This window comes from Gopherus flavomarginatus, chromosome 3 (genome assembly GCF_025201925.1).
Source record: "Gopherus flavomarginatus isolate rGopFla2 chromosome 3, rGopFla2.mat.asm, whole genome shotgun sequence".
NCBI classification, from domain to species: domain Eukaryota; kingdom Metazoa; phylum Chordata; order Testudines; family Testudinidae; genus Gopherus; species Gopherus flavomarginatus.
In genome coordinates, this window is record NC_066619.1 from 49,895,866 (window position 1) to 49,917,792 (window position 21,927).

Sequence of the window (21,927 nt, forward strand, 5' to 3'; positions counted from 1 at the left end):
CTTTTCAGAGCAGATCTGACCTTTAGACTATGTTTAAATGGAGTTGTGAAGCCAGTGTAAAAGAGGTCTTAGACAGTCTGCTCCTCCATTACTGACTGACTCTCTTGAAATAACAGGGCTCAAGCCTGGTGTGACCTAGCAGAGTTCCTACAGTCAGCACATTTCGATATTCTCATTGGCTTTTTTTTTTTTAAACCACTGGATCAAACTGTACGGCAGTTTTATTTCCTGTACGACCCAGAGGTTTCTCCTGCTTCAACAGCAGTGTCGTGAGAGTGGTACACCCAATCACCCTTTGGGTATGAGGTGGAGGGGCATTATGGTCCTGCCGCTTAGTTTGAATGACTGCTTCTAATTTCTGGGCTGTATGGCTCAATGTTTGGGGTCAACAAGGCGGCCTTCCTATGTTGGGCTTTCCTATGCAGCTCAATAGCCAAGTCAATGCGGTTTCCCTCCCAAGTGGCACTGTGTGGCCTAATGGCCAGAGTCAATATGACTGCCCTCTCTGTCAGGGCGGTATGACCTAATGGCCAGACTCCCTATAGTTGCCCTCCCAGTCAGGGCTGTGTGGCCTAATGGCCGAGGTCAATAGGGGTCCCTCTCTGTCAGGGTGGTGAGGCCTAGTGGCTGATGGGTTGGAGGGGTAGGCTGCCACCTCAAAGTGGGTGGTGGCCAGGGTCAGGGGACCCAGGCCCTCCCTTCTCCATTGGGTCCCAACCAAGGGCCCTGGCAGTGGCAGGGTTGCCCACCACCACCTTGGCAGGGATCCTGCCAAAAAAAATGCCACTCTAATCTCTGGTTCTACGACCCATTCCCCATTAAATTCCCATGGGTTACTTCTACCTGTTTCTCTGCAGCTTGTCATCTTGGGGTTCGTGGTCTCTCTTCCCTCTGTGGCCTCAGAAGCCTTGGGGTCATGGGTCATCACCATCCGGCTGGCCTCTGAATCCTGAAGTGTCAGCAGTCCTTCCACAGGAGCCTGCAGCGCACCTCCACTCCCTTTGGTAGTCAACCTAGACTGAGCTAAGTTGCTCCCTTTTATATCCTGGTTCCAACTGGAGCATGTTCAGCACAGCCGAGGGGGCATGGCCTCCTTGGCCCACAGAGTAGGATTAACCCCTGCTGAACACTCCATCACATGCAACAAGACAGAACTCTCAAATATCTTTGAATACTTAACTTGGGAAAAAATGAAATGAAACACACCAGTTCTGCATTTTAAATTAATAGCAATGTTAAAATATTAATAAAATATTTGTAACAGCTGTGAATACTTGACATTTAAGCATGAAACCAGCAGGCAGTGCACAAAGAGTCACATGATGGTTGCAGAAGAAATGCATTACCCAGTGTGTTTGGAAAGAGGGTTCAGAGTGAGGCACAGGTTGCCACTGTATGTCATCTGAGACCTTGTGCTGCATATCAAACCTCTGGCTGAGTGGGAATAACTGAGAAAGTGTAGCACAGGCATAATGTGGCTTATGATTGGATACCATAAGCCAATATAATTACCTTAGGTTGCTTTAAATTACTCCAAGCCATTTTGATCTTCAACTGGCCTAGGATCGGGGATGAGGGAGGCAAAAAGTTCCCTTAGAATTTACACTTTGCTCAGTGGAAGATAGAGCCTCTAATTTCTAAAACCTACATATTAATAATTGGCATAGAGACACAATGAATAATAATGATAGTGCTTATGCATCTCAATGCACTTTACAAACATTACTTAGCCTAAGATTTGTTCAGAATCATTAGTAAAGCAAAGGGCTTGGTTTGTAGTTTCAATGCCATAAAAGCATCATTAATCCCTGCAGAACAGAGGACTATTTATTAGGATGATTCTTGCCTTACCAAGCTATAACTTCAGTGTGGTGTATAGGTGACAGCAATAAACACTCCTGCTTTAAACATACTTTTCACAAGGGCATTGAATCTAGCAACAGGAAATGTAATATCATTATGTAAAATGTTTTCTTTCTGCTGGGCACCATCGTTCCCTAATGGTGAGCCATTTATGAAAAGTAATTACAGAAGAAGAGTGACTATCATGGCAATAGAAAAGCCAAAAAGACCTGTTCTGCTCTGCTAAGTGCTTCAGCCTAGGGGCTCAAATAACTCACAATTTTAACCTATAAATTACTGCTTAAAATCAGATTTTAGTACACAAAAGAATCGGAGTAAATAAAGTCCTGTTCAGTATCACAGCTACAAAATTAGCTCCTTCTTTTCTGTTTCTCTAAAACTATCCAGGTTGATTCACAAAGTCAGATCAATATTTTTCCACTGTATGTACAGCATCACTCATTACATGGATAGAGAGTTTTCCTTTCAGTTCCTTCTCCACAGAAAGATTTCATTAGAACTTTCAAATCCCATTTTACGCTCTAAATGCCTGCTCTAATGCCCACTGACTTCAATGGGTGCTGGAGCAAGCCCTAAGTCAGGGGTGTCAAACAGGTGTTAAGAACAGTCTAGAAAAGTACACAATCCTGTTCCATGCATGTATGAAAACACAAGATGTGCCCAACATTTGCATCAATGAAAGGTCTTTAAATTACAATAATATTGCACTGGTTTTAAAAAGTCCTCTCTCTTCCCTTGACGAGTTTTTCTGTATAAGTAAATGATCTAGCACGGGATTACTGAGACACATATTGCAACCACATGCAATATCTTTAGCGACCATATTGTATTAAGGGTCTGAATGGTTTATGTATCACTGTGAGCCAGAGACTGTATGCAACTCCGGGGGGGAGGGTTGCCAAAGCTTTGCCAGGAACTAAGAACAGTGCAGGGTATTGCAGAGTCAGCTCCCTGGCTCCTTCCCCAGCATACATTTCTGTCATCCATTTATCCATCCATCAGAATGTATACAGACCTCATCACTGTAGCAGCAGGTATTTGTGTACCTCATTTTAAAATCTCAGGATACCTCAAATCCTCAGTTAGGACAGATGCTTTGGTAGCTTTTCCCTCCCTTTTTACTTTAATTTCCTCCTCTCCTCACCATAAGTGGAAAAGGAGCCCAGAACCCCCAGTCCTTACTCAGGCAAAACTCCCTCTAGCTTTGGTGGGAGTTTTCCCTAGTAGAGTTCTAGACCAGGCCCATAATAATGGGAGTATTTAGTTTTAAATGACAAACACAAATTCACGAATCACCAAATGATGGTGGGCAGTTGTGACATGCAGTGAATTTTTTTGTTAGTTTTGTTTAAACTATGCATGGACAACAGCCCCATTTACTAATGGTGCCTATACACACCACAATAAAATACAGTAGCACATCTACCCAAGAGAAAGCTTTATTATTGACCTGCAACGTCATTTATTACAAACTCTTCCCCCCACAATAGAAAACATTTCCAATCTAATTTATGTTGTTTCTTTGCTCACTGAACATGTAACTGGAAATCCTATTTTTTAAATCCACTATGCCTTTACAGTGTGAAAACATCTACAGCATAAGAAGCAATTTAACTAGCCTTTTCCTACCCTTTTCTACTTTCATGCTAGATTAGAAGTCATGCTTCTTTCTAGGAGATAGGTCCTTATTATCTGTTGTGACAAAGTCAGGCTGGATGGCTGCAGGAGGGTCTGGGAAAACAGGTATGTTAGCCCTAGAATGCTAAAGGCCTTTTTTCCTACAAGCTGGAAAGGGGTTACTTCAGGTCAATTAGGGACACCTGTCCAATTCAGGGCTGCCTGAAACCTGTTAAAATCTCTCTCCCAGTGAGAGGGGATCCAAACTGCTGCAAGGCTGGTGGCAGCAGGGAGATAGGTTTCTGAAGTGTGAGAGACACCAAAACCCAGTGTCTGTTTAGGGGAAGGACTGACACCCGGGGGCCAGGGAAGGGCATTTCCTTTTTGTTTTGGTGCTTTATAGACTTGTACCTCTTTGTTTGGCAGGGTAGCACTCCTCAGGCCTGCCCAGAGACCTACGAGGAAGGCTCTCAGAAAAACCCCAAAGGGGGAAGACAGACACGCTCCAGAGAGGGGGCTGATTGACCCCAGGCCCTGCCCTGGCCCTATCAGAGGGGGAGCATTAAGCCCGGAGAGGCAGAAGGGGTGCCCTTGCCACACAGTGTAACAGTTGCTGCTAGCAGCCTAGGAATTCATTTTGGAATACTAGGGCAACCATAAAATAAGCAGTTGGTCTGTGAACTGTAACAGTCTGTAGCTTACATGTGGAGCTATTGGAACAAGAGGTTACTACTATATTGAAACGTATCTAGAGAAGTATTGTGTGAGAGAAGAGGGAATTAGTAATTCCTTTGTACATAGTCTTGCTAAGACTTGTACTGTTAGGTATCTCATTACTATAAAACACCACAGGATTCACTTATGACTCAGAACAATTAAAGGAAAAAAACACAACTGAGGACAGGTACATCTGTTTTATGAAGCAACAGTAATGGCTGGATAGTTACAGTTGCAACTGAGTTGTCATTCTAAACCCTGTTTTGAGCCTCTCTCAAAAATCCACAAAGTAACATAATAGCCTCAAAATTAGATGATTAGACCTAAGGTAGAGACTGAATTGTATTACAAAATTTGAAGAAAATTGGATAGGGTGTTTGTTCTTCATAACACCCTAAACACAGGGATGGCGCAAAGTTAAAGAAGTTTTGTAACAGTTTATGCCATTTTGTCACCAAAAAAAAATCCCAAAAGGAAAATGCCCCACCAGAAAGCAGGAAAGAAATAAGTCTTAGTTCACGGAACTCCCCCCAGTGATCTAGTGCCCATAGCCAAAATGTCATTGATTAAAGTTTAATTTCAAAAAGGTTTTAACTTAGTAATGTTGTTATGGAACATCAGTGCTTAGAGTAGGACGTAAAAAAAAAAAAAAAGAAAAAAGTGCTGGAGACCTAATTTTTTAATTTTAGAAAGTAACAAAGCTAGTCCTTTTCCTTGCAGAGAAAGGGACATACCTCATCACAGAACTCCAATTCTAGCAAGTCTTGTTGTGCAGTTGCGGGAGAGGAATTTTCCACCTGAAGTTCTTGAAGAGGGGCTGACTAGGACTCCCTTGTGGGTTGAGCCTGTTGAACCTTTGCTTTATTAAGGCAACCCCACCTTTGCTCTATCACCACTGCCAGCATTGATTGCCCATTTGTCAAGTTTTCCAACAACCACCTTCTTTCTTTTCCCCATAGCCTCTCTCTTTATGCATGGAAGGAGTTCCCTGTACAATACCACTACATTATCTTCCCTTAATATTTCACTTAAAACCTGTGCATTTCTGCACACCTTTTTGTCAGAAATCGCAAGCAGAAATACTTTGGCTAGCTTTTTAAAGAGTTTTTCTAGTCCTGATGAAACCAGGTAGGACTAGCAATCTTGGAAGAAAGTGCTTTCTTGTAAGATCTCCACCTCAACATCCAATAAAAGAGCTCTACCTATGCATGAAAGTGTTTGGATCTTCTCAAGTTGAAATTTGAGGTGTCACAGCAATAAGCCTGATCCAAAGCCATTTGAAATCTGTAGAAAAACTCCACTGACTTCAATGGACTTTGAATCAGATCCAACATGCATGCTGCAGTGGTCTCAGCACAGGGCTGGGATCTAGGAACTCATAAATACTGACCCCTGGCTCTGCTACTATCTCTGACCTTGGGCATGTCACCTAGCCTCTCTGTGCTGCAGTTTCCCCATCTGTAAAAAGGAGGTAATAGTCCTACCTTGCAAGGGGAACTGAGAGAATGAAGTAATTCGTAAAGCCCTTTGAAGATGAAAGTCATTGTATAAGAGTGGTAAATATCTCTAGTAAGAAGTTATATTTTATTTTAATTCTCATCTGAACAGGTAATCTACCTAGCAGGCTTCCACAACACTTGATATTTAAGTGTCCTAACAAGGTGGTCTGGCTTTCCAAACAGTTTGAGATGCAAGAAAGGGCTGCAGAGACTGTCCAGGTAAGACCTTAGAGAAGCAAACTTCTGATGCTTGTTTTCCATAAATTCTTATATAACAGACTCACCACACATAGATTGCAGAGTTAGTCATTCAGCCAGCAGTTTACCTCAGTCTGAACCACAACAGCAGCTGGAAATAGCGGCTTTGGCAGTGAAGGTGTGGAGAGATGGCTCAGACACAATAAGCATGTCCCTATTTGAGAGGAAGGGGAGTCACTCCAGTGAGGTAGAGAGCCACAGTGGAAGGTTATATCTGGTCCAGGGATAGAGAAAAAACTGCCAGGGTAGGAGTAAATATTTTGGGACTGCTCAAAAAAAGAGAAGGCAGCAGATAGGAGCCATTAGTAGCTGACTGAAGGGAGATAGCAGCATCAACAGAAAGTCAGAGAGGATCAAGGAATAGCAGCAGAAGAGGTTGAGACAGAAGGGCAAGAGGGCGTCTGGACATGGATCAGTTACTTGGGTCCATAGGCAATTTTTAAATTACAGGGCTATAAATTTTTAATCTCAAAGTCTTAGTGCCTTGAGTCCAGTTCTCAAGGTTTGTCATCAAAGCCCCTTGACAGAATGATAGCACTCAAATTCAAATGTGCCTTGTATTTCCTGGGTGCCCTTGCTAAGTTTTAGTTAGATCTCAAATATAAAATACAAATCCACTTACACTCTTTGATAAGCCAATTTCTTAAATGGCCATGTTTTGCAATCTCCACTCTTACGAAAAGGATCAACAGCTTAGACACTAAATAAATTATATCCCCAAAATAATCTGAACATTTAAAATGATGAGAAATTAATAAGCAAAGATGAAAAGATGTTAAATACTCAGTGCTATGGAGATACAGGAACCTATTCCAGCTGAAGCATGAATCTATAGGATTTTCTATACACAAACTGTATTTAGGCAAGTAAAAGTAGTTTTGTTCACCGAAGGCACAGAGTACCTACAACCTCCACTGAAACGTTTAGGTTTTTAAGAATTGATTTTTGGGGTATCTAATGCTAGGCACAAGCTTGAAAATTTTGGCACTCATATTCAAGTGCTCTCTCCTAATACCATTAGCAGAGTCACTGAAGCTAAAATTCCCATTTAAACTACTGACAAAGCAATCTCTGTGAGAGCCTTCTCAACTTTGGAGCTTATGCCCCCTGTTCCAGAATAGCCTGAAATGTTTTGATCCTTAAAATATGCTCCAAAGAGTAACTTTTGGAATAGCTATTTAGGGTCATGCTGAGTGAGGACTGTGCATCAGGTGGATTGAGAAGGTTCTTTCAAACAGCTGTGAAAGGGAAAGATTGTTTGGTAGTTTTGCTGACTTGCTGTTGTCCATCTGAAGGGCTCTGCAGCTGCTTTGGTTTTTATTATGAACTTTATTTTTTGATTGACAGCAGGACAGCTACAGCTCGGAATAGGTAGCAAGTTTAAAATAAACTAGATTAAAGCTCAAACTGTGACCCTAGAAACTGGTAAAGAATGCCCTTTCAGCACTGAACTACTATACTAGAATCCAGGTGTTATAAGGTTTGATTTGACGTTTACAGGGAAGCTAGGTCAGTTTTAATGATTTGCGTAGGCCTGTTTTAAACAGAAATGTGAACATGTTTGCAATTCTGCATTGTCAAAGCTGTTCAGAATAAAGGTATGAAGTTTTCTTTGCTGACTGTGACTATACCTAGTGTTGTAATGGTTGCATTCAACATGGCGCGGGCTGGAGTGAAAGTACATATTAATAAAAAAAAAAATCAGCTCAACTTCCAGAAACTGGAAATACTTAGTGACAACCTCTAAATGTTTAGGGCAATCAATGTTAACTTCAAGAGGTAGAGACAACAGAACATGGAATCAGACTAAGCACATACAGAAAAAAATTACAATCTGCTAGTCAATTATATTACCATGAACCACAACAAAAGTGTGCCCCCTCTCACCTTCTTAGGATCTACTGTAATCATGGTTTGATAGATATTTGGATATGTCATAGTATCTTTCCCCAATCTGAACTTTAGAGTCCAAAAGTTGGGGTACCAGCATGAATTCCTGTAAGCTTAATTACCTGCTTACATCTGATAAGCTGCCACCAATCAGGAATTCCAGTGCTTGATACACTCTGGTCCCCCCAAAAACCTTCCCTGGGGACCCCCAAGACCCAGACCCCCTGGATCTTAACACAAGGAAAGTAAACTCTTTCCCTCACCCGTGCCTCTCCTAGGATTTCCCTCCCTGGGTTACCCTGAAGATTACCGTGATTCAAACTCCTTGAATCTTAAAACAGGGAGGAATGTCCCTTCCCCCCCTCCCCTTTCTCCCTCACCCAGAGGCAATACAGATTCAAGCTCCCTGAATCTAAAACAAAGGGATTCCACCCTTCTTCTCTCCCTTCCCTGTTAAGTACAGACTCAATTCCCTTGAGCCTCAACAAGGGGAAAAAATCAAACAGGTCTTAAAAACAAAAAACTTTTAATAAAAAAAGAAAAAGATAAAAGTTCTCTGTAATTTAGATGGTAAAAGTTACAGGGTCTGTCAGCTTATAGAAACTGGAGAAAAAACCTCCTCCAGCAGAAATACAATTTAAAATACTTCCAGCCAAATACACATTTGCAAATACAGAAAACAATCAAAAGACTATAACCGCCTTTCTTACTAAATACTCACTATTCTGAATATATAAGAGACTGTAGCAGGGAGATTGGCAAGAAACCTGGTTGCACGTCTAGTCCCTTCCAGGACCCAGAGAGAACAAAGCCAAACCCAAAAAATACAAACAAAGGCTTCCCTCCACCAAGATTTGAAAGTATCTTGTCTCCTGATTGGTCCCCTGGTCAGGTATTTGGTTCCCTGTTTGTTAACCCTTTACAGGTAAAAGAGACATTAACCCTTAACTATCTGTTTATGACAGGATAGTCCTCTAAATTAGTCAGACTATCTTAGGAAATGCAAGTATTTCTTAAGTGCTGCATGCCCTGAACTCCAGAAGACTCCATTAAGAGTATTAGATCTGCCCAGTTAATTTACAAAATGGCAACTTTTACAAGGAAGTTTCTGCCTAGTTCTACAGGTGGGCAGAAATGCTGCTATTCTGAGATATTCAAGTAAAGTCTTGTGAAAATGATTCTCCATTTGTACCTCTTGGAAGTGTCTGCTAAGGGACAGTTCTTCACCAGCATCCTATATCAAATCTTGATTTTGTGCAACACATTCCATCAGCCATCTTTATGCCACTGCTCTTCTGATAAGTGCTTTGAGACATTACTGCAGTCCATTATTACTGAAATACCCCATATTTTATTATTGACAGAAACTAGATTAATTGAAGCATGGAAGTGCGACAGTACAGATATTCCAGTTTAATGCTATATAGTAAGTGTGCACTGTGAAACAGAATTCCTCTTCCATAAAGTAGGAAACTAAACTGCAACAATTACTGTTTGAATTCTTAGACCAGACACACACAACTTCTACCCTGACTCAAATTGTGGCCATTAAGAAATAGTGGAGAAACTTGTTACAAGTTGCACAATGAAGTCATGGCATGACTTCCATGGCTTGGCAAGATACACGGAGCCCCACCATTTCTTGGTTATGAGGAAACAAGACTGGTTTGCTACCAGTTTTCAAAGTGTCATATTTGGGATCACTGCTGAAGTGTGGTTTTAGTCAAAGTTACTCTAAACATGACATTGTACACGTAGTTTATTTTAGAAGAAATAACTGCCCTGTAGAAATCCACAAAAGGAAAAAAATAACCTTTTTAGCTGCCAGGACTACATTCTCAACCTCAAAGTCAAACTAAAGTTCTCTCTCATCCCTCACCAGAAACAGGCTCTCCAATCCAAAGTCTGGCTTTCAGCTCCACTCCCTTCAGGTATTAGTCCAAGTCAGACTAACCCTTTTTATATGAGTATAATCATTTTAGTCTTAGCCCATTACAACAAATGCTGCTCAAAGAAACACAAACTTGCCATTAAAGCAAGCAGAGGTGACCAGACAGTTAACAGTTCTGTTGTGAGTTTGTAATTTTTATTTTTTTTAAAAACACTTTTCAGAGTACAACCATTAGCTCTACTGAATCTTTCCCTTTCCCAAACTCCATAGTACAGCCTAGCTTTCCTACAGTAATTATAGTGATTTAAGTGAAAATTGATATTGGGACAGTTTTAGTGAGAAAAATAATTTTGCTATAATCCACTGGATTGGGTTTCTCTGTATCTGTAATTTCTGAACACAACACTTGACACTAATACCTAGTTTTCCCAAGTTATCTGCAACCCTTAGTTTTATTACAGACCAATAATATGGATTTATCGGTCAATCTGAGCACCAAAGCAATACCAGAGTGTAGAAGAAATTTTGATCAAACTCCGTTGGGTCAAAAGAAAAAAGGTTCCTGAAACCCAACAGGTATTGTACTGGGCTACAACTATCAGGGGGCTTCGCTGCTTAATCATCAGCATTTCAAACTTATGACAATCAATTCTAGAACTAACTTTAAGCAGCATTGTTCTGTGACATGGCAATTGGGAGATGCTTTGCAGAGAAGCAAGATCTTCTAGGAATACGATTATTCAATATTTAGGCCAGATTATTTCCCAATTAAAAATATTTGCTTTTCTAATAAAAGCCACACTAAACAAGTTTTCAATTTTACATCTTTTATTATATGCCAAAATTCACTAAAGCCAGGTTTTTGCTTGTATACAAGTTACTCAGAAAATTAACTGTATAGGCAAAGATTGTTAGCAATTTGATTTTATACTAATTTTTAGGTTTGTTCAGTTCAACCAGGCTGCAAAGATTATTAATGTTGTGTACAAGCAATAACAGAAAAGAGCTGCAATGTTCAAGGAGTTTCGAAATATTACAGATTTTAGACCTCATCAGATCAGTAAACATAATACAAAAAAATTACAAATAAAAGCAGTCACAATATAAAATAGCAGCTCATGTAGCTTTTTTCAAGTTTTAATTTTATTCAGAAAGTGACATTTAGTTCAGTTTGCCTCATTCTTTGAAGCTTCATCAAAATTTTCAACAAGATCTAGAGAGAAAGAAAAGTACATGTTGAAACCAAAGCATCAGTACCTTTTTCACCTTACCAAATACATCGAGTCTAAGATTTTTATCTTAAGTCAACTTTAAGTATTTTAATTATGAGATGTTAAAGCTTTAGCATTTACAATGATACAATTTCTACATAAAAATATAAATGCCACTTAAGACACAGGTGTAGATGAACCACTAGTATCTTATAAATCCTATCTTCAACAACCACCAACGCCAGACTGCACACTTAACTGTGCTATACCACACAAGTGTGGTGGGAAGAGAAGGGGAGGTTTTTTCTGCACTCTCCTGATACGTATGAGGCCAATTCCTTGATTCACACTATTGATAGCATGTATTATTTTTAGTTTACCAATATTAAAAACTGCAGATGCTATTATTTCTACAAAATAGCTAAAAGAGTGGATTAAGCCAGAGGCCCATCTAGTCTCATATCCTGACAGCAGCCAGTATCAGATACTTCAGAGGAAGGTGCAAAAAAATTTCATAGTTGTCCACCATGGAATAACTTGCCCATAGGGAAATTTAACTATTAGTGGCTGACTAATCCCCTAACCATTTCTCCACCATGCCCCCCACCCCAAGTCTGTTTCATGTGTGTGATGTTCTCATTGTCAAACACCTAATCTTTTTCTTTTTAATCCTGTTAAATTCTTAGCTTCTATTCTATGCCTCAATTCTACATTATGTATGTACTCTGCGGGACAGTTTCATCAGTTTCTATTTTATGTTTGTTCTTACCTGGGACTTCATCGTCATCATCCTCTCCAGTAGCAAGTGGTGCTTTTCCATCCACAGCTGTAACCACAAATAATGTAATGTCCATTTTAAATGCCAAGCTTATTTGTAAAAATCTCAATTTACAAAAAATTTTTTGGAATAAAGCCAAAACTGAAGTTTGACGTAAACTTGAAATACATTTTCAGCAGGGGAAGTGTCTGTGATGCAAGTTTATTACACAATTGTGAAATAAGACCCAGCTAGCAGTATATTTTTTTTTTTTTTGGCTATTTCATTATGTCTCATCAGAAGACACCCAGCACATCAGTAAAAATAGTTGTAGCATATGTCCTGTTTCCTTGGTCAACTTATTACAGCAATGTACACTTATTTCAATCAACACTGCAAATTAAGTGCCTTGCATGAACAACAATTTTCATCTGCAAATGCAAAAGCTGGGATTTTACTCAGATTAAAACAGCATCTTGATCTATTGATAATTCATTTGTTCTCTGTCTATCCCAGACAGTAAACCAGGGGTCGGCAACTTACAGCACGCGTGTCAAAGGTGGCACGTGAGCCGATTTTTGATGGCACGCAATGACAGGCTGAGTGGCTTAGCCAACCACCGCTCTGGGGTTCCGGATGCTGCCTCATTGCCAACCGGGGTCCTGGCTGCCGGCCCCACTCAGCACCCACTGCTGGCCTGGGGACCCCCAGGGAACCCCAGGCTGGCAGCAGGCTGAGCAGGCCGGCAGCTGAGACCCTGGCTGGCAGGAGTCAGCAGCCAGAACCCCAGAGTGACAGCGGGCTGAGCCGCTCAGCCTGCTGCCGGCCTGGGGTTCCATTCACTCAGCCTGCGGCGGGTTGAGTGGCTCAGTCCACTGCCAGTCGGGGAGTGCTGGCAGCACTCGGCAGGGTGCCGGTCTGGGGTTCCAGCTGCCAGTCCCGTCAGCCTCCTGCTGGCCTGGGTGAGCAGAACCACAGGCTGGTAGATGGCTGAGCAGGGCCTGCGTCCAGGATCCTGGCTGGCAGGAGCTGGCGGACAGAACCTCAGACCAGACCAGCTCTTGCCAGCCAGGATCCTGGACGCCAGCCCCCCTCAGGCCTCTACCAGCCTGAGGTTCTGCTCACCCAGGCCAGCAGGAGGCTGAGTGGAGCCGATGGCTGGGACCCCGACTGGCAAGGGGCCGGCAGCAGGCTGAGTGCTGCCGGCACCCCAAACTGACAAGCAGACTGAACCACTCAGCCCCCCGCCGGCTCCTCTCAGTCTAACACCGGCCTGCTCAGCCCGCTGCCGGCTGAGTGAATGGAACCCCAGATCAGCAGCGGGCTGAGCGGGGCTGCTGGCTGGAACCCCAGACAAAGATCACACTAAACTGATAAGATCTTCATTTTAAATTTTATTTTAAATGAAGCTTCTTAAATATTTTTAAAACCTTGTTTACTTTAAACACAACAGTTTATTTATAAAATATAGGACATAGAGAGACCTTCTACAAACGTTAAAATGTATTACTGGCATGCAAAACCTTAAATTACAGTGAACTTGGCACACCACTTCTGAAAGGTTGCTGACCCCTGCTCTAAACAATAAGCTACAGCATGCTTAATTGTGCTTATCTTGGAGATTATAAAAAGTAGTGAGTGTGTTTACCAGAAATTTGAGTTGGGAAGACTGAACACCTTCATCAATCAATCCTTCCCATTAAAAGTCTGGGAAGAGCGTGATGACTTTGCAGCAGATTTCTGAAATCACTAAATCCTGGCTCTGGGGACCAAAAGGGTAGGTAGGAAGTAAATTCAAGCTCCCGCCTCCCAACCAAGAGGATCCTGCACCACCCTCATCCCACATTAGAGTCCCACATTCTGGCAGCTCTATGTGCCCTTTGTTCACTCTCCCCATTCTCCCCCTATGGCAGGGGTTCTGTGTACCCCCCATTCCGCTACCCCACTCTAGGATCCCCCATTCTCCTTCCCATGGCAGGGACTCTGTGCACACTTCTATTTCTCCCTTCCCCACCTCCACTTATTCCAGCATCCCCAATTCTGCCCCCTTCCCCTCCACATACCAAGTCCCCCATTCTTTGCCCCATAGCTGGGGCTGTGTGTATGCCTCCATTCCCCTTTTGCCCCCACCATTCTTCTGTCTGGGACAGAACTGTGTGTCAACATGTTAAACTCTATTGGGAGGATAACAGGAGATAAGATACACTTTAGCTGGAAAGCGCTGAAGGGTTCTGCCAAGCAGTCTGATCTATAGCCAACTGCAGAGATACTCAAAGTTGTGGTTGTGCTAAAGAGCTTCCTGTGTCCCTCATTTTCCCCCAAATCAATAAGGTTCTGGCCAATGATGTCTAGCACATTCCCTGAAATTACTGATCAGATGCAGCACTCAAAAGCTAGCATTCTACAGAGAAACTCCATCAAGTGTAAGGCCTCCACAAGCTTAGCCAATAAACTGGAGGAAATCAGCTATTTCAGTCAGTTATAAATTGAGCAGTTTTAATAAAACAGCATGGGCAAGTTACTTTTCAACAATTACAGATTCCCAAATCCAATAAGCAATATTGCATGGTGGATTTAAGCAACTGTTTATCAATTCAAAGTTGAAGAATGTTTTACTGGCTCAAAGTAACATTTTAAACTTTTTAATATTAGACCTTCAAAGTTTTGATGTATCCAAGATTAGCACTTGGTCATATAAAAGAGAGTCAGGGTCCATTATGGTGTCACAGGGTCCTTTTATTTTTGAGGATTTAGGAGACCCAAGGAATCTTGCTATTGCTGTCCTGAGGAAACCTAAAAGGATGACAGGAGGAAGGGAGGGATCTGAACTTCTGGTGAGACAGGAACAGGCTGCCCAGCTGCTGAAGATGTTCTGCAGATTCCTCTGGGCCATAGGAAAGCATAAAGAACCCTCTAGTCTATCAGAGGGGATCGAGCAACCTCCTCATCAACATCTGAATTAACAGCAGAAAACAGGACCCTCTCCCATCCATAGAATAGACAACTATGCCTCCCCTACCCAGAAAAGGGCCATGCTGGAGGAGACTCAGTATGTCCACACTGCAATTAGACACTCGTGGCTAGCCCATGCCAGCTGACTCAGGTTCGCAGGGCTTGGGCTAAGGGGCTCTTTAACTGCCGTATAGACATTCAGTCTCAGGCTGCAGCCTGAGCTCTAGGACCTTCCCACCTCGCAGGGTCCCAGAGTCTGGGTTCCAGACAGAGCATCTACACTGCAATTAAATAGCCCCTTAATCTAAACCCCTTAGTCCAAGTCAGTTGGCATGGGCCAGACACAGGTTTTTAATTGCAGTGTACACAACACCTAAGCCATTCACTACCTGACCGCAGATATAAAAGCAGCAGGCGGAGCCAGAGGACTGTCTAAGCAACATTTCTCCACCCCCCAAAAAACAAATGTCTTAGATCCTAAGTAGGGTGCACTGGAACAGGGAAAGCTGCAGCTAGGCTCACTATTGCTGGAAACTGGCTATCACTCCAACTGCTCGCAAAGGCCTCATCCTCCGAAGGAGAGGGGACAAGCTTGGGCGAACAGTTTGTGATTCCTCTCCCAGGTATTTCAAAAGTTTAACCTGGAAGAGAAGAGCAAGACCAGGAAGCCCCCATCCACAGGCAGTAAGAGAGATGCCCAGTGACAGTTAAACTAGCCACATTCCACCCATTCCCTCTCCTCCAAACCCTGCTCTGTAGCAGCAGCACCTTTCTGTGCTGAGGGGACCCACACTCATCTCTACTTACCTCCTCTTTACAATTCAGGCATATGGCCTTGATGGTACCTCTCTCAGCCCCTACCTGTGTTAATCCAAGGCTGCACGGTGATGATTGCTTCTGCTGCTGGTGGGAGCTGTCTTGCTCCCCTCTTCTCATTTACCTAGCAATTTGGAGGTGGAAGCCTTGATTCTCTCTCCCCCATACCAACTCTAGGAACTCCCTGATACTGCTTCATTGCCTCCTGGCTACTGAAATGTTTCGCCAGGCAGACCTACCTTTGCTAAACCAGACGGGGAGCATGACAGCAGAGCTCCTTAGTGCCTCTAAATCCCCTCCTGAAATTCTGTGCAAGTGAACACAGCCAGTTCAAGAGGAAAAACAGCCCAGGCTACTTTTTAAAAAAAAAAAAATGTAAATTAATAAATTTTCCAGATACAAATGTGCTAACCTATTTTACAGATGAGTATCCTCAAATTAAGCAAGCTGACCTAGGGGAGTAAAATAACCATTAATTACGTTGCTTCCAATTTCTTGGAATTTGGAAAACTACATGCAGGTTAAGGGATGTGTGCCACTTTCTTTTATTTTATTATATCATGTTGGAAAATGATGTGTGAACAGGATCTGAGAATTAAATTTCTCTTGATTACATTTATTAGCTTATGGGTGGAACACCAAATTTTTACTCCTGAAGTTTACTGCTGTGATACAAAAAAAAAAAAAAAAAAAACGTATAAATCTGCTAAAAAAGTACGTTGAGGTTACTACTTACGTTGCTTGGGTAGAGCCTCTGCCAATCTCCTCAAGCTAGTCAGACTGTCAGCTCCAAGCTGGTTTAAGATGCTGGGAAGCATTTCCGTCAGCTGCTTTGTCTCAGCATGGCCTGTGATAGTGAAAGTGTTAGCAGCCAGAGATGCCTGAACTTTAGGGTTATTGAAGTGGATGACTGTTCCCTGGTTGGTAAACATGTTTACCTGCAAGAAAAAGTAAAATCATAAAGACAGTCAAATTTTGGACTACAATTTAATGTCAACAGAAAACTTGAACTACTAAGCATTGTTCAAGCTCAAGGCTTACTTCCAACATTTCTAACAGCTCAAGAATGTACTCAGAAGTAGATATAACAAATTTCACAAAACTAATTAAAATTAATTAAATAAAGCAGTTACCTCTTCAATACCAGAGATGTTGTTGACTCCCAGTTTCTTTAAGGAGAACTGAAGTTTCTTGTCATCTGCTGTAGCTGTTCTGTGGACAACCTTCTTCTTTCGGCGAGCAGTTCCCTTTATGGAAAGGGCATATGTTTTACCTTTATACTACAGCAGTTCTCAAATTAAAGTACTCTTATTTCACACATCACTCACAGGGGATGATGATAGTATAAATGTTAAGAAGGAAGAACTGGTAAATTTGACATCTATGTCAACATCATGCGCTAAAGATTTCAAAGAAACATCCCATCTTGGCACACTTTAAAGATTTGCCACGTATACTTTATGGAAAGTCTATCAAATCCTCTTTCCAAGAGAGACATTTCTAGAAAGGAGAATGGAAACCTTTCTAGGTTTCTTAAATTATATCCAAATTGATATTTTTATAAACTTAAAATTAAAGGAAACAAGTACAAGAATGATTTCCTCAAGTTATCAGAAATCAATATCTATTCAAAAAGAAATGAGAAAAACTATACAGAACCCCAAGAATAAGACATGCTACAGCAGTAAATAGGAATGTGTCACTCAAACACAGAGAAACTTTGCCCCAAGCAGATGATACCTATGTCTGACAGATTGGGATTGGTCTTTTCTGATTTGGCAACTCATATTTTGCACATCAATAAAGGAACTATTGAACTGAATTCTAGGTCACACCCATTTACAAAGCAGATGAGATGAGTTCTCTCCTTGCTGAGGGCCAACTCCCCCCAACCAAAGAGCCCTAGATTTATGATTTGGTGCAGTTATTTGGCAGGGAAGACTGCTCTTCCCCACGTCAAAAATCAGCATTGCCACTTAATGATTCTATTACGGTCACAAGATTTTGGCATCCCCTGAACTAAAAAGAGCACAAAACTGATGGCTCTATTAACCTCACTCCTTTTCCTCCCTGAGCCTGCTGTCCCAAACCTTGCTGGTTCTGCTTCAGGCCAGCCAGATCCTAGCAATAAGAAACGGTTGCACATCCATTTAGACATAATTCTCTCAGAGAGCGTACGGATCAGTGAACTGGTGTAAAGAAAAATGTGGGTGGACATTATGGGCTTTAATCCAGTCAAAGCAAAAAGCCCAGCCCCTTTTAAAGTTGTGTGTGGAGAAAGGCCCCCCAGGATGGGTAGGCTAGTATAGGAAGACCAATAGTAGCCCCAGTTAAGGTGAAATTCTACCACCAAATTGGAAAGGAATCTCAGCCTGAAACTCTCTGCCTGCCTAGAGTCTGAACCCAGCTCACTCAGCAATTTGAAAGTCACTACAACCAGAACAGCGACCTTTCATGTAAGAAAAGCTCTTTTTGGATCACTCATCAGCCTGTCAGGACTACATTAGTATTTCAGAACAAACGGCTTTTTAATACATTTAGAAAGTCATGCCTTGCAGGAATCTGACAAAAAAGTTTTTTTGAGCAGGTGTCTGCAGAGACACCTGCCAATTCACAATAGGTTAAAACAGGTGTCAAATGCATTTGGACTGATTTAAGTCTTTATGTTAGAGTTGTCTACTAGCTGAATCTCATAGTTAATTTCCATTAAGAGGATAGCAGCTTTCATCTTTACAGAACTGAAGCCTGTACAGATTACAGGTTTCTGACGCATAATCCACCTTGATCCTGCCGAGACATGCACAATTCCTGGGGTTCCACCTATGTATTAAAGATGAGTGGCTGCTGCAGACTATGTTTGGAATACTGTGAAACACATCTGGCCAACGCTGCCCTAAAATTAAAAAAAATTTGAAGTGCCCTTGCTCACTGGCAACGACTATATCTTAGGCAAAAACAGCAAGTGATAATAGTATCGTCAAGTGGCATAATAATCCTGAAACTCCACCCAAATGAATTGAAAGAAATTTTGCTAAAGCTAGATATGGAGCTGACAAAGAAGTCTTATAAAACAGCCTTGAAAATTTTCTAGACTAGGCACATTCTATTCTGTGCATGATTACCAAACTTAAGTTTTCCCCATGAGTAAAATAGTATTTATAACAAGTGAGTGGAGGAGCAGGATATTGCAATGCTGCAATAAAGTACTTCTGACAGTATGAGACACCATCAAATCCAGTCTATTTTTAAAATAGCATATTCAGGTACTATCTCTGCCCCAATTCTCCCAGGCCTATTTGAAACTGAACTATAACATCTCTACCATATTAAAACTCCACTGTTTTCGGTTACAGTCACAAAGCAGCTAGTATGCCTACAAACACACCCAGTTTTGACGCTTATCAACACTACAATGAGCAAGTTGTAATCTGGAGCAAACTAGGTGTGCACATGTACGTGACTAGAATAAAAATGTCTATAGCCAGCACTGCCATATCAGGTTTATCTAGACTAGGTATGTAACCAGACAAGCCTCATTAACAAGACACTTCAATTTGTGGCTGAAAGCATTTCTGTGTGCTTTATAAACCAGATTTATGTAATGACTATGCTACTTAAATGCTTTCATGCAGAAAAATCCTGTTTAGTTCACTATAATCTGTATTTATAGAGATCGCAATCTGCATTTGTTATTTCCTGGTTCTGCAGCAATTTTATAACCCCCTTCCTTCAAAACAAAGACAAGACAAAAGTTTGCCTTTAAAGAAAACTACAAATCTATTCCCTCAAGGGTGGGTATAGCAGACAGCCATCAATAGGTTCCCTCCACCACTTCTAATTTTCACACTACATGCGTGCAACAACTCCACATCTCAAAGATAATATGCAGTAGTGTTTTCCTGAAAAATTCCCTTAACATTAAGGAAATCATTTAAAATAAGCCTAGCTTAAGTAGTTAACAGCTGTAGATGTAAAATTACATAAAGGCCTATTTCAAAGGCTAATAGAAAGGTGTTCATCCAGCCAACACAATAACTGACAGTTTGTCTACATCTAAAATTTTGCAGCGCTGGTTGTTACAGCTGTATTAGTACAGCTGTACAGGGCCAGCGCTGCAGAGTGGCCACACTTACAGCAACCAGCGCTGCAAGTGGTGTTAGATGTGGCCACACTGCAGCGCTGTTGGGCGGCTTCAAGGGGTTTCGGGGAACGCGAGAGCAAACCGGGAAAGGAGACCAGCTTCGCCGCGGTTTGCTCTCGCGTTCCGCGAACCACCCTGCAAACCGCAGGGAAGGAGACCTGCTTGCTCGGGTTCGGGGAACGCGAGAGCAAACCGGGAAAGGAGACCAGCTTCGCCGCGGTTTGCTCTCGCGTTCCGCAAACCACCCTGCAAACCGCAGGGAAGGAGACCTGCTTGTTCGGGGAACGCGAGAGCAAACCGCGACGAAGCTGGTTTCCTTCCCCGGTTTGCTCTCGCGTTCCCCGAACCGCCGAGCAAGCAGGTCTCCTTCCCTGCGGTTTGCAGGGTGGTTCGCGGAACGCGAGAGCAAACCGCGGCGAAGCTGGTCTCCTTCCCCGGTTTGCTCTCACGTTCCCGGAACCACCCTGCAAACCGCAGGGAAGGAGACCTGCTTGCTCGGGGAACGCGAGAGCAAGCCGGGGAAGGAGACCAGCTTGATTACCAGAGGCTTCCTCAGGTATGCTGGGATACCTGCTTATTCCACGGAGGTCAAGAAAAGCACTGGTAAGTGTCTATACTTGATTACCAGCGCTGAATCACCAGCGCTGGATCCTCTACACCCGAGACAAAACGGGAGTACGGCCAGCGCTGCAAACAGGGAGTTGCAGCGCTGGTGGTGCCCTGCAGATGTGTACACCTCCTAAGTTGCAGTGCTGTAACTCCCTCACCAGCGCTGCAACTTTCTGATGTAGACAAGCCCTGAGAAAATGTTTCCCCTGCAAGAATTGATGACATCACTAACAATCTAAACAAGGCACTAGTTCTGGTACTAGTGATATCAGTTCTTGCAGGAAGGCACAGAACCTTTAATCCCTCTTTACAAACAAACAAAGGACTGCCTGGTTTTAAAATGTTTTAAATGACAAATAATTTTGTGTCTAGAGATTTGTTAATGATTTGGATCTTGTTTTAAAGACATGGAACTGATACTTCAGAAAGTAGTTTACCTATTCAATACAATGATACCAGACAAATGCAGGAAAACCTAGTCAGTCTGAAAACTAGAACATACATATGGGCAATTAATCTTGTTGGGTAAGAAATATGGTATGCAGTATCATAAATGTAATTTTGGTTTCTTTTTATGAAAACCCCTATGCTTAAACTGAATGTATATTTTGCTTTTTAAAATCCAAAGGTTTCCCAATCCAAGTTATGAATCACACATTTAATGAGACACTTGATCAGCCTCGCTTTTGCCAGATTTCACTGGAAAAATCAATTAGAAGAATTTCCATTCTATTTTTACTACTGACCCAGAAGACCATAAATACATAGGTAATATGTAGTCATAAGGAAAGTATGTCGGATTTGATAGGCAAGAGACTGTGGGAAAACATATTACTAACAGAAACAGTACATTGGTTAGATCATATTCATACCTCGCCAAGATAAAACAATAAGTTTAGACAGATTTAAAGTTTCACGTACGCTACTTTGTGCCCATCTGCATGGCGGAGCTGTGCCTTACCTTTCCCCCAATGCGCACTTGAGCCTGGAGTTTGGCTAGTTTTTCTTGATTCATGATTGTTTCTTTCATCTGAAAAGGAAGGACAGTAACGACACTATGGACACGGCTCTGCTCGCTGGGGAGATCAGCCCCGCGACGGGCAGCGCCTCCAACGCGGCGGAGGCCCCGGCTATCTCCGGAACGAGGGGAAGCCTCCCTTGCCCCCCACCCCACGCTCCGTACCGGGAGGGCCAGCCAGGGAGCAAGGCCACGCTGCGGACACCAGCCACATCCCGGGGACAGGATGGGGAAGCAGGAGGCGAAACCAGGGAGCGGAGGCAGGGGCTCGAGGCCTCTCACTGGGGGGGGGGGGGGGAAGGACAATTTACTCAACCCCGAGTAACTCCCACAGCCGCATCCCGGCCCTTTCCCAGCAGCAGGGCCGCGCCCCCGCCGCGGCTTATCGCTCCCCGACTGCTGGGCCCCGCGCGGCCTAACCCGCCGGTGTCTCTCCCGACTCACAGGCCCGAGCGCTGCGCTAGGGAACCTCCCCGCGACCCCGCTCCCCCAGGCCAGCCCCGGGCCCCTTTGTACCTTCCCGGGCGGAAGCGGCTCTGTCCTGGCAGAGGACAGGGCGGGGAGCGCCGAGCTGAGCGCACACACGCGGAGGGGCGCAAGATGGTGGCCGGAAGGAAGGCAGGAAGGAGCTAGGGGCGGGCGGCGCGACGCGACGCGCCGACGACACCCAATGTCCGGCGCTCGCGCT

At 43.0% G+C, this 21,927-nt stretch overlaps 1 protein-coding gene across 2 annotated transcripts; it reads right to left on the reverse strand.

Moving 5' to 3' along the window:
- Nucleotides 1–10,545: 10,545 nt before the first annotated feature.
- On the reverse strand, nt 10,546–21,885 carry BTF3 (basic transcription factor 3). 2 transcript variants are annotated; one of them, XM_050945284.1, is made up of 6 exons: nt 21,756–21,885; nt 21,183–21,251; nt 16,605–16,718; nt 16,208–16,409; nt 11,716–11,772; nt 10,546–10,948 (listed from the first exon to the last, which is right to left on the reverse strand). In XM_050945284.1, exons 2-6 carry the CDS (start codon nt 21,249–21,251, stop codon nt 10,902–10,904), a joined length of 489 nt encoding a protein of 162 aa, XP_050801241.1. In that variant the 5' UTR covers nt 21,756–21,885; the 3' UTR covers nt 10,546–10,901. The 2 variants fall into 2 exon arrangements, with proteins under 2 accessions (XP_050801241.1, XP_050801242.1); XM_050945285.1 differs by having other exon boundaries at nt 10,857–11,295.
- Nucleotides 21,886–21,927: the final 42 nt, after the last annotated feature.